The sequence below is a fragment of the Hetaerina americana genome, unplaced genomic scaffold (assembly GCF_022747635.1).
Source record: "Hetaerina americana unplaced genomic scaffold, ioHetAmer1.1.p SCAF_10, whole genome shotgun sequence".
Lineage (NCBI taxonomy): Eukaryota > Metazoa > Arthropoda > Insecta > Odonata > Calopterygidae > Hetaerina > Hetaerina americana.
Window position 1 is genome coordinate 58,908,291 of NW_027286070.1, and position 11,953 is coordinate 58,920,243.

Below are 11,953 nucleotides of genomic sequence, written 5' to 3' on the forward strand. Positions count from 1 at the left end.
CATACCATAATAAAAATGGAATTACACATTTGGCAATAATCCATTGCAGCAGGCCACATTGACTGGTGTAATGGAATTGGTTTACTATGGCTAATGCTTGGAATAATCGTATTAGATTTGCTGATGTCAGTAGCTAAGCATTTCCATGCCTTTGATTGGACAACACCTATAATCATAAATCCCATTGAGAAAATATGGACAAAAGCCTGGAGGTTGAAGTAAGTAATTATATCTAATTTATTACTTTGCAGGTGGTGCAAGTATTTATTCAAATTCCTGTGAAAACTGAGACCCATGGCAATTAAAATTAAGTAAATACCTACTTACCTAATAGATTTTACTTTAGGGCTTTAAGAAACACAATGTTGGTTAATTTATTTCCATACATACATATATACTAGGGTGTGCATGGAGCCCATGGACCATATGCTGGTTTAAAATAGTAATGAACCATTTAGAATAAATATAGGAATATGGAAGTATGATAGTATCAGGGAAGCAAGTTCCCTTATTGTGCAATAATTGATTAACTTACATAAGTTGATGTCTATAATCAGAACATGTGAAAACACAGAGAAATCACCTAATTGATTTATGTTAATATGTCCTCTACAACCTTCTAAAATATTATGCATTATTAATATAAGATGTCTTGAGCATGCTTGAATTACTATTCTCTTTTGTTTTTACTTTCAGGGTATTTCAATTGGCAATTTACCTAGCTCCCCTAGGTGCTATAATTATTTACCTTGCTGTGGATGCCAAAGATAGTAGACTGCGGTGGATTTCCTTTCTTGGTCTCCTGGTCCTGCTGCTTATTGGATTCATCTTTTCCCGGCATCCTTCAAAGGTAAAAAGAAATTATATTCTGCTACAATACTCCCTAAGTTACATATGCATCAGAATGATTTAGATAGAATATAAAGGTCCTATATCAATGGGATTTAAGAAATAATACCTATATCTCTCAATCTTAGCAAGTGTATGGTAATGAGAACCTCTAGATCTTATTTTCCTCAGATATTAGACTACACAATATCAAGTTATACTCTTACAAATATAGATTCATTCAAAGATACTCATATTCATTTGAACAATAAATTTACTTTCAATATTTATGCTGTAACTATTGAAAAAAATAACTCATTAACTGCATTTTACTTGGTAATTATGAAAAATTATTTAAAAAATAAGATTTCTTATGTAAATCAAATTCAAGTTTTCAATAACTTGTCCATCCATCAGAAAAGATGAATTTTTATAATCACATATATAGTACCAACTCTTTTCAGTTTCAAATTGGCTCTATCAAAGGTGAAACAGTCCTATAGACAAAATCATTAGATTGAATGCAAATGCCCCTGATTGAATTATTTTAACTGCTTCTAGAGTTAATTTTAAAATGCTTATGATTTCATTAACCATATAAACCTCTGAAAGAGTAGTTTCATAATTACAAACTGAATGGCAACCTCTTTTGTCTGAAACTGTGCTATGCATCACAAAATTGTTCATGCCTGTATATTATATTCTTATGATATCTGTACATTTTAAAGTTTTTTATACAAAGTATATTTTCTGCATTACTGTATTTATAATATTTTGTAGTCATGTTTTATCAACTCTGTTAGCAATTGCCATTATGAATGAATTTGTTCTTTGGAGTTTTCATTTGTAATAAAGCAATCAAATGGTTGATTGAAATTAGTTGGTAGCTGTCTGGGACTATTTAGGTATAGCTATAATTTTGTACATTTGCCGGGAATATATCAATTTATAAATTCTTTTATCATGCCCACTTATGCAACACAATGAAAAATTACTGAATAAGTTAGACATCCTCTCATCTCTTTCATAGCATAGAGTGTAATTTGTAATCATGTCTGAGCAAGAAATAATAGTTGGGATTTCAATAATTTGTAATGATTACAAGAAGGATAGTAATCAGTAAGGATGGTGGTAGATCAGTTAGAATGTAAAATAAAGTTACTATCGCTAATTATATTATTGATAGGGCTAATTCATGAGTATAAATGCACATGGATTAGCAGTTTATTACATTTCATAACCTTCCAAAACACCTAACTTGGTGAAATCAGCATAAAATATAATAGTGTCTTTATTGAAGCTTTACAAATGAAGAGGTTTTATACCTTGGTCGATATCATGACTTGAACACTTTTCACAATCTTAACGTATACCTCTTGCTGTTATCCATCTTTAACGGACATTATTGTAACTGGTGGTTGTGCATTTGCATGCAATGATTATGCGGATTATGTATTTCAAATGAAGCGCATATAATCACACAACCTATTGTGCCAGGCTCCTTCTGCTTGAATCTTGGCTTTAAGACCACCAAAGGGGAAGATTGAACTGTAACGCGAAAGTGAAATGCTCTTATTTACAAATTTGCAAGAATGCACGCAGCTAAATATTTATATTGTTTTGCTGGCTGGTTTGAAATTATGGGGTAAACTTCTGAGACAACCAGTGTCAACCCTCTAACTGGCAATAATTCCAAGGTAATTTCATTCCAAGGCAAGGTCATTTCAACTAAATGATGATTGTTTTGTATTGTGTTGCAGGTTAATTGGCGCCCAGTTGTTTGGGGACTCTCCCTGCAATATGGTTTTGGACTTTTGTCTATCCGATGGGATGTTGGTCGTAGAATTCTTCAGTGCATTGGTCAGAAAGTCACTACATTTCTAGCATATACAAATGCTGGTTCAGGGATGGTTTATAGCGATTTTTTGGTGACTGATAAGGCTGTGTTTGCTTTTCAAGTAAGAGAATTTTATCTTGTGCATTTATACCCACCCTGTTACTTGGCCTTATTATAACATTTCATTTATGCTTAGGTATTGTCTACGATGTTCTTCTTCAGTTTTTTCATCCAAATCCTATATTATTATGGTATAATGCAGTGGATTATAATGAAATTGGGGACTATTCTTCAGAAGACCTTGGGTACAACAGCCTGCGAATCAGTCAACACATCTGCCAGCATTTTTGTTGGAATGGTAAGTTGGACAAAATTTCACTCTCGCCTTTGTTGATTGATCATTTGATAGGTCTGCTTGTCTGTAGCCTCTAGAGCTAGGTATAGTTTAACCTAAACTTGGCCTTTAGGTGGTTGCAAGACGAGATAATCAAGCCACCTCATTATGTCTTCAAACCCAAGGGGGGCTCACTCTAATCCACAGAAAGAAAGAGACATAGCACTATTTATGAACAATTGAAAATTTAATTATTAAAATATTAGTTGCTTGGTGAAGCACCTTCAAATGTGCAAACCATTTTTTTCATGCCCATTTTCAAAAATCAATTCTCTTTTCTGGATTTTTTGATGTTTTGTTAGCCATTCAGCTCAGGGTCACATCAAGCAAAAACCCTTGAACTGCAGTTATAAAATTAGTAGAATTATTATGAACTGGTGTATATTATTCTGCAATAAATTATTATTAAATGATGACTGCAGAGAAGATTGAGATATGATGCAACAATCATGTCTCATGTAACTCCTCTTAAAACAATCATCTTGAAATATTTCTAAAGGGTTTTTGAAATATCACTTTGTCACATGCACTCCCACATAGACTACATTTTACTGGGTTACATCTATGGGTGTACAATTCATGTCCTTTTTGGTATGGCTCGCAAAGGATTTTTAGTATCATAGCTTTTAATTCCAATTTGTTTAATTCTGGGACAAAATTCTTCAATCCATTAAACACTTGTTTATTGGCCAGAGAGCCTAGGATTGGTTCTTGATGATGACTGTGGGAACCCTGAGCTTTATGAAAGCTCTGTTAGAATTTTTTGGTATCAGATCTTATTGGGAAATTACAGGTGACACCCTGAAACGAACTCCCCCTACCCTGTAGTATGCATTTTTCATGCTATTGGGCTTCGTATTTGGTCAGCTCTACCCTCATCTGTTAAGACAACCTCTGGTTGATTACTGTGGTTTTGTTTTAGCCTATACAATCAATCATAATAATGAAGTTTCAGTTATACTGCTCAGGCCTGTTATGGGGCATGCTCTAGCCAAAACTTATTTAAGTACATGTATGAAAATGCAGTTATTTATTTGTAAATTCCATTTGTACTATTAATTTACACTTGCACTTTGTACGCAGAGCAAGTTTGTGACATTGCAAATCTCCAAATTATTTTTTTATAGAATGAGAATAATAATGATGATGGAAATCAAATGTTTTCACACGCATTCCTTTGAAAATTAAAAAAAAAATCATTGTAATAACTGCTAGTGCTGCCAAGTAGCAAGTTAATGGTGCAGTACTTGGGGAAGCCCTGACAGGCACAAATGCATTTATTCTCTTGTGTATCTCTGTACCCTTCTCTTAACAGTCATATTTGATCTTTATAACCCTAGTTTCAATTGTTGTTGTGCGGTGTGCCTATTATTACTATTATCATTTTTCTCTGTAAGTCAAATGTAATGCCTCACATCATTTTCAAATGTTGTAACCAATAAAGTTTTTCATTCATTTAGACAGAGTCGCCACTTCTTATTAAACCATACATAGGAATTCTCACAAAATCAGAATTGCATGCTATTATGACCGGTGGACTTGCAACAATTGCAGGTAATTCCATAAATTCAGTATTTTATAATGAATAAAATTAGCAGAACTAAGTATACATATCATAAATATAGGTATTATTTTGTAAAATGAGCTATTTATTTTGAGTGCTTTCCATGAAAAATTTATAAGTTGCACATCATAATGTAATAAATCTGGCTGAATAACCATACTGGCTTGGATATGAACCTTAAGGTAAAGCAAAGAAATTCGAAATTAACTGGAAAGCTCTGAAGTTGAACTACTATTTCCTGCTTTTCCCACTTCAGGCGTTTAATGAAATTTACTTCATTATGAGGTTTAAAAAATTTAATTAAGGATTGACCATTACTATGAATTTTAGGTGCAATGTAATTTGTTTAGCGCATAGTAATACTATCCCTTTTAAGATATGCATTTTTCCTCAAGGTAGGAAGGATATGCAAGTCAAAATGTGTTTTCTTTGATCACTAATTTGCATTGTATGCTCATAACCAGAGGTGGTTGTGGAATTGTTATGGGTGTAATCGAGTCAATTAAAAAAAGCCAACGAACATTAGACAATTGTTGAACAGAATTAGAAATAAAACACCATATCTCAATTTGAATGATATCTTTTTTCACCTTAAACTTTAATAACCGGCCTACTATAAGCATGTTTTGCATGGTAGGTAAGAACTGTTAAGTATTCTTTTGAATAGACTTCCTCTTGTTTGCTCAGATTATTTCCTTTTAAGTTCCTCATACATTATAGTGCTTCATACTGTTTGAAAAGCCTATTCTCTTCCTTCCTTTTCCTCATTTACCTAACATTCTTCCTACTATTACATCCATTAACATTCCATTACCTCTAAATATTTCCTCCATCCACTTTTTCTGTCTCAGGCATTTGAATTTTTGCTAGAAGCTTCCTCTCTCCTGCCACAATTTTGAAATTCAGTCATTTTTCTTTCTTTCTGTCTTACTCACTTCCTCTATTCTTCTCCTTATCCATTAAATGCTCAAATCCGTACTCATCCTCTTGTTACAAAGATCATATTTCTTGTACATATATAAGTGAAAATGCATGCTAATATTTTATAAATTTTTATTATCGTTATAATACCCAAAATTGCTGTTGACTATAAACATATAAGCTTTGCAATAACAGTACTTTATATGCATCTCTTTGAGCAATTAGTCTTAGGTACTAGCCCACTGTATCACATTTATGAATTCATTTACTTAAACCACTGGATCTAAATTAATACTGCAATGAAACAGGAAAGATAATAGCTTTTTTTGGAAATGGATTGAATAATTGTTTGGAATGGTAGAGCTCTGTAATTGAACCAGACAATGTCCTATGTCATTGATGCATTTATTGAGAAATTGCCTGTTGTATACATTTGAAATAATTCCATGATGTGTAAAATATTGTATGATAAGCTGAAAACAGAGACACATTAGCTTGTACATATTAACTCCATTTATATAAATATATGAGAGCAAAGTAAAATCCAATGTCAAGTTTCTTTGAGGACCAATTTTCATTCTCCATCCACAATGAAACCAGGATAGTCTCTCCTTGGAAATGCAATAACCAAAATAAATATCCCAGATCACTTTATTTTTCAGGAATAGTATGGGACTGGGTTAGTTTGATAGGTGAGGGTAGAGTTCCTCATTCAAAGCTCAAGAACATTTCAATGTGCCCATTCATTGTACTATGAGCAATTCTACGCCTTATTCTTCGTTGACATTTTCTAGACAAAGACAGTGCTAAAAAATTAATGCACTTTGGGCTATATTAAGATAATCCCACGGCATTGATGAATATGACCCCAGATCTTTTTCTTTTCGTAACTTGAGTTCTCAATTCAATAATTCAAGCTGCTCAAGGTATCAATTTTGATTGTCTGATCAATCATAATGACAGTTGAAAGTCAAAATTCAAACATTATCAATTTCCTCTAGAGGTGGTAGATCTGTAACTCTTCAAAAGATTATGGAATACTTTTGCAGATCACCTCCACCCTTGCTAATTGAAGAAGATGAAATGTGGCATAACAATATTGAGAAATATAATCAATGTTGCCACAAAGCGTGCAATTTATTAGTACAATTTCCTTAAGTTATTATCATGGTATTTAAGCTAATAAAAGTCAAATGTATTTGTGTAATACTATGTATATTTAATATCTTTCTTGGAGAATTTTTGCAGATACTCTCAAATAATAGTAAATAATCTTACTAGATGCCCATCATAATGGTTAAAAAACAGTAATTTTTCACATTTATTAAAAAATTAAATCACTTTCAATGTTTTCACATTATCAAAAGTACTTTTGACAATTATGTGAAAATGTTGAAATTGGTTAAGTATATTATCTAATAAATGAGTGAGAAAAACTACGAAGTGTTTTTTTTAAATCACCATGAGTAAATTCAACCAAGCCACAGAGCATACAATTGATTCTAGGTGCCTATCATATTTAGTAAAGAATCGCATGCATGTATTTTACCTGCACTATGGAAATTTGTTAGACCTTTTAAGGAATTGTAAGTGGGAGGGGGGTTTTGTTGTGGTGCAAAATGATGTTTCATTGTAATGAGTGATCTGTTATTTAGGTGTAAGAGGAAGGACTACTTAAGACAAATGAACAGTACAGCAGTCCTCTGCATTGCATTATTCATAAATGGAAAGCTTTTTCAAAATTCAAGAGTGAAATTCCGCCATTTCTATTAACCAAAGCATGTGAAATACCTTTAATACTGTTGATTGGATTTGCAAGACAGTGTTAATTCAGCCATATAGAGCTTTCAGTCATTGAATAAATGTGAAAAGACATCACACACCTCTAGTTTCCTGGGTATCAGCCAACCTCAGCCAATAAAGGTGCTTCAATGGGTAAATTTTTCTGGGGCAATATCTTTCATTTGGTCAATGCATTAGTGATAATAAGTGGAGATGATTTCTCAGTCCAACTGAACTCCTGATACATTTCTTTGCATTGATGTTTCAGCTGTGATTACTTAGGGATGAAGTTTTATCATTTCCCTTTTACCACTAAAATAGTTCGAATATTTGCCCTTTTATGTTTAACGTAGTCACTCAAAAAAATAAAATATCTTGCCTGCTTCCTTTTTACCATTGACATATTTGCATGCTCCTAAATAATTCAGAATTCTTATCCATGTGAATATTTAATATTTTTGATTCAAAATTTATCACTTAAAAATCAAATCATTACCTAGTCATTGCTAACAGTTTCATAGTTTGTACAGGTTCTAGGTAAACCTCACTGAAGTAATTGTAAACACTTTTTTAGGATCTGTCATGGCAGCATATATAAGTTTTGGGGTTTCACCATCTCATCTCATTACGGCTTCTGTTATGTCAGCGCCTGCAGCTTTATGCTTTTCGAAACTATTCTATCCGGAGACTGAGAAAACAAAAACAGGTGCCTCTGACATAAAAATGTCAAAGGGGTAAGCAAAAATGAATAGTACTGGCCTTTTTTGACTATGTTTTTAGTTAAATAATTTGTCACTTGTATATATTCTCCTGTCGTCTTAAATCATAATGAAGATAAATTACCTATGTTACAGGAATGAGTCAAATGTACTTGATGCAGCTGCCTCTGGGGCAATTAGTGCTATTGCTTTGGTCCAAAGTGTAATAGCAAATTTGATTGCTTTTATCTCTTTTGTAGCATTTCTCAATGGTGTAATATCCTGGTTTGGAGGACTTGTTGGAGCTCCCCAGCTATCATTTGAGGTAAAATATTTAGAATCAATATTCAAATGAAATGATTTTAGAGCTTTTGATATTACTAAGCTTGAGAAGTTAGAGTGCAGTTTTCCTATGCATGAAGTAAATACTTAGTGAATCATTATCTAGAATGTTTATTTCCATGCAAGGATTCCATAGTGATTTGCGAAAAGGAATATTATGAATTTTTTTCCCTCAGAAAAACGTTAATAGACTGATTCACCAAGCACAAGTAACACTTCAGACAAGAGTTAACCCAGTTGTTAGGCAATACGCATATATACTTTCTGTGCATTAAAATTTTTCTTGTTACCTGTGCTATATGATATGCACCATTCACATGTGTGTTATCATTTCCCATGCAATTACAGTTTTATTAATATCAGCATGGACAATGGGAAATGTGCATGGTGTGTAAATATGTGTGTTATCATAAAGATTCAGAGATTATTAAGGCTCTTTTGATTACTATCTCTAAATTAGCAGAGTTGATCCCAAGAGGAAGATCCTACAGAGTTGCTTAGGCACTTATTCAGCAGCTAATTGCTGAGTATTTTGTAGGTATTTTCCACTGGGGATCATTTGCGTTGATTAAGTCCTTAACTAAAATGCTGCATTATCTTATTCAGTGGATCCTATCCAAGGTGTTCATCCCTTTGGCTTGGCTACTGGGTGTAGCCCCAGCGGAATGTGATAAAGTGGCAACCTTAATGGGGTTGAAAACCATTGTAAATGAGTTTGTTGCTTATGAGAAGCTATCTGAATTTGTAAAAGAAGGCCAAATATCGGTAAGTAGTTGAATATGTAATTAAAAAATTGTATGCTATGTGCCTAATGAACCCCCAACTGTAATCAGTATGGTTACTTTAAACTATTATTATTGCTTTTTATTTTCCCAAAGATCATAGTACAAAAATACTAGATGGGTGGTGTTGTGAACATGATATAAGACACGTAAAAAAGGAGTAACTATACAGGCTCAATTAAAATTTTAAAAATGGTGCTCAGTGTTACATTAATTTTTGGCTTTAATCCATGAACATTGACTGTAATATGCACATTAAATATCAGTTTAGCAAAATCATTGATCATTAATGAACTAGACTATGACCATTGCTATAAACCAAGAGTATGAACTTACTGGTCAGGAATATTGTAGAGATATTTGTCAACCGAGTTTGTAAATTGTATTACAAATTAGACTGGGTTTTCAGTTATCTAAATGGGATTGAAAAATGCAGGTTAAATATAGTATGATTATTGTTGCTTGTTCATATCTCCCGGAAAATCAATCAAAGAAATCCCTCTGATTGGAAGAAAAACAGTTGGATTACTTCATGTACTTGAATAAAAACCCACCTTTAGACTCTTGTATGGGTAAAAGATTTGAAGGGGTAATGGGGATAACCCTGAGATACCCTCTTCTCTGTGTCAGTGAGGCATTCACAATGTTGCTGCCCAGAAAAATGATCATTGGGCAAGTTTTGGTGGTTGTATCATGCCCATATAAAATGGAACAATAATTTAGAAATTTTATTTTAGTATTGATGTTTCTTTTGATGAAGAATAGCAAAATTACTTTATTTCAGAAAAGATCAGAGGTCATTGCAACATATGCCCTATGTGGCTTTTCCAATCCAGGGTCATTGGGTGTTTTGATTGGAGGGTTGACTGCCATGGCTCCAGAGAGACGAGGTGATATTACAGAATTGGCATTGCGATCATTCATTGCTGGAAGTATTACATGCTTCCTGACTGCATGTGTTGCAGGTAATGTGAGAATAATGATATTCATGCAACTGCTGGTGATTTTTTTTTGTGATATTTTAGACATGCAGGTAATCCCAACTGTCTATGAGGGTGAGAGCATAAATTTCTGTGGATTTTTCACACCTTAGTAAACTGCAAAGTGGAAAGATACTTGATAATAATAACTGTACATGGCCTCAGAGGCTACCTCTTATTAATTGTCTTGAGGCCACACCCAAGGCATTCTCTGCATCAGGAATTTCAAAACATCTAAATATCTAGGGATGGTTTTTCCATTGAATGTCAATCTTTTTGAACAGATAGAAATATAGTCAAAACAGAAACTGATGAGTTTATTTTCCTTTTCCCACTTTTTCATATGTGTATTTTTGTGAGTTGAACAAAAATATTATTTTTTCAGATTAAAGCCAAGAATTTTCCTTTTTCCATTTGATGGTATTCTTAAGGCTGGTATTTTGTTTGTAAAAGCGCTAATGTTATTGGATATAATAATGAAAATAGGATTCTGATTGATAGAAAGCCTTTTAACCTTAGCATGCAGAAATGAGAGTCTAATGGTGTAAGGAGTACATTTACTTTTTCAGCTAAATTTGTGGTCACATCTGGATGATGTCTTCATTAATTATTATTATTTTTATAATTTATTCATTTTGATAAATAGTAGAACCATATTAAATGTCTTCAATATAAATATTACTTAATATATAAATATAAAATCTTAAATGTGATAAAGATTGTCATGAAATAATTCATCGATTAAGTAAAGTTGGTCAGCAAGTAACCAATAAATACCCTATTCTTGAAATTTGGGATACAGTCTGATCCCAACAGAGTAGGCAGTCAGCTAGTTAATGATTCTGATCAGTTGAAGTTTACTCATGACATTGAATAACAAACTGGTGAATCATATTAGGCATACTTATCTTGATATGTCTTTTACTGACCTCTTTTCATTTCTAAATCAGACCATATTAAGCATTGCTCTTTTATAGGCTTTGAGATCTTGTTGACACCACAAATGCATATCCATATACACCAATTTTCACATTATTATTTTAATGATGATTTTGTAAAAATATGTAAAAGTATAAGTATACATTCCATTGATACTGATTTTCTGTCATTATTCCAGGAACCCTTTTAGATGATTCCATTCTGGGTGGAGTGCATTATGGAGGCACTAATGTTACTACACCATTAACCCCCAACAGTATTTCACCATGACAGTAAAAAAATTTGTCTTTCATTATTTATTGTAAATAAGGTATTTTACAAAATGTTATTTTTACTTTATGATTTACAGATTTGTATTTCATTATTTATTGCAAATAAAGTATTTTACAAAATGCTATATTTACTTGATGGTTTACTATTTGGAATGGTGTATGTATAATGACTTCCATCACTCATGCAGTTGGCTGACAATAATCTACCCTTTTAATGAGGTAAACTGATTTCTTATTAGAAAATATTAAATATTCATTCAATATAATTGTAGGACTCCCCATTGACTGTTCAATAAGTGGAATCAGTAGATTGACAGTCTAAAATTGAGTATTGATCAAGATACTTATAGCATGGTTTCAATCATCTCAGGGTAATTACTTGATATTTGCCAAAGCATGGCTTCTACATACTTTTAAATACACATGTATGGTGAGTGAAAGAATGATTAAAAAACCTGTTGCACAGTTTGAACCAGGTGTTAGTTATTATAAAATTTTCTCCTGCAAAACTTGATTACATCCTCTATGTGACTATTCCTAATTCCTCATAGATATACCTCCAATTTCTTCCTTTTTCTACAAATGTCCCATCTCTAATAGGTGTTTCCCTCCTT

The 11,953-nt window shown here is 32.7% G+C and overlaps 1 protein-coding gene across 2 annotated transcripts in view; it reads left to right on the forward strand.

Moving 5' to 3' along the window:
• The window catches only part of LOC139698878 (uncharacterized transporter YutK-like), a 29,611-nt gene extending 18,256 nt beyond the window's left edge, over positions 1-11,355 (forward strand). Inside the window, exons 4-13 of one of the 2 annotated variants that reach the window (XM_071597837.1) lie at positions 50-218; positions 697-850; positions 2,589-2,786; positions 2,862-3,023; positions 4,520-4,613; positions 7,901-8,060; positions 8,181-8,349; positions 8,973-9,131; positions 9,933-10,113; positions 11,246-11,355. In XM_071597837.1, coding sequence (XP_071453938.1) covers positions 50-218; positions 697-850; positions 2,589-2,786; positions 2,862-3,023; positions 4,520-4,613; positions 7,901-8,060; positions 8,181-8,349; positions 8,973-9,131; positions 9,933-10,113; positions 11,246-11,337 — 1,538 coding nt within the window. In that variant the 3' untranslated portion in view covers positions 11,338-11,355. Of the gene's footprint in view, positions 1-49; positions 219-696; positions 851-2,588; positions 2,787-2,861; positions 3,024-4,519; positions 4,614-7,900; positions 8,061-8,180; positions 8,350-8,972; positions 9,132-9,932; positions 10,308-11,245 lie in introns of those variants that run through there. The other variant, XM_071597829.1, reaches the window with a different exon arrangement.
• The last annotated feature ends 598 nt before the right edge of the window (positions 11,356-11,953 follow it).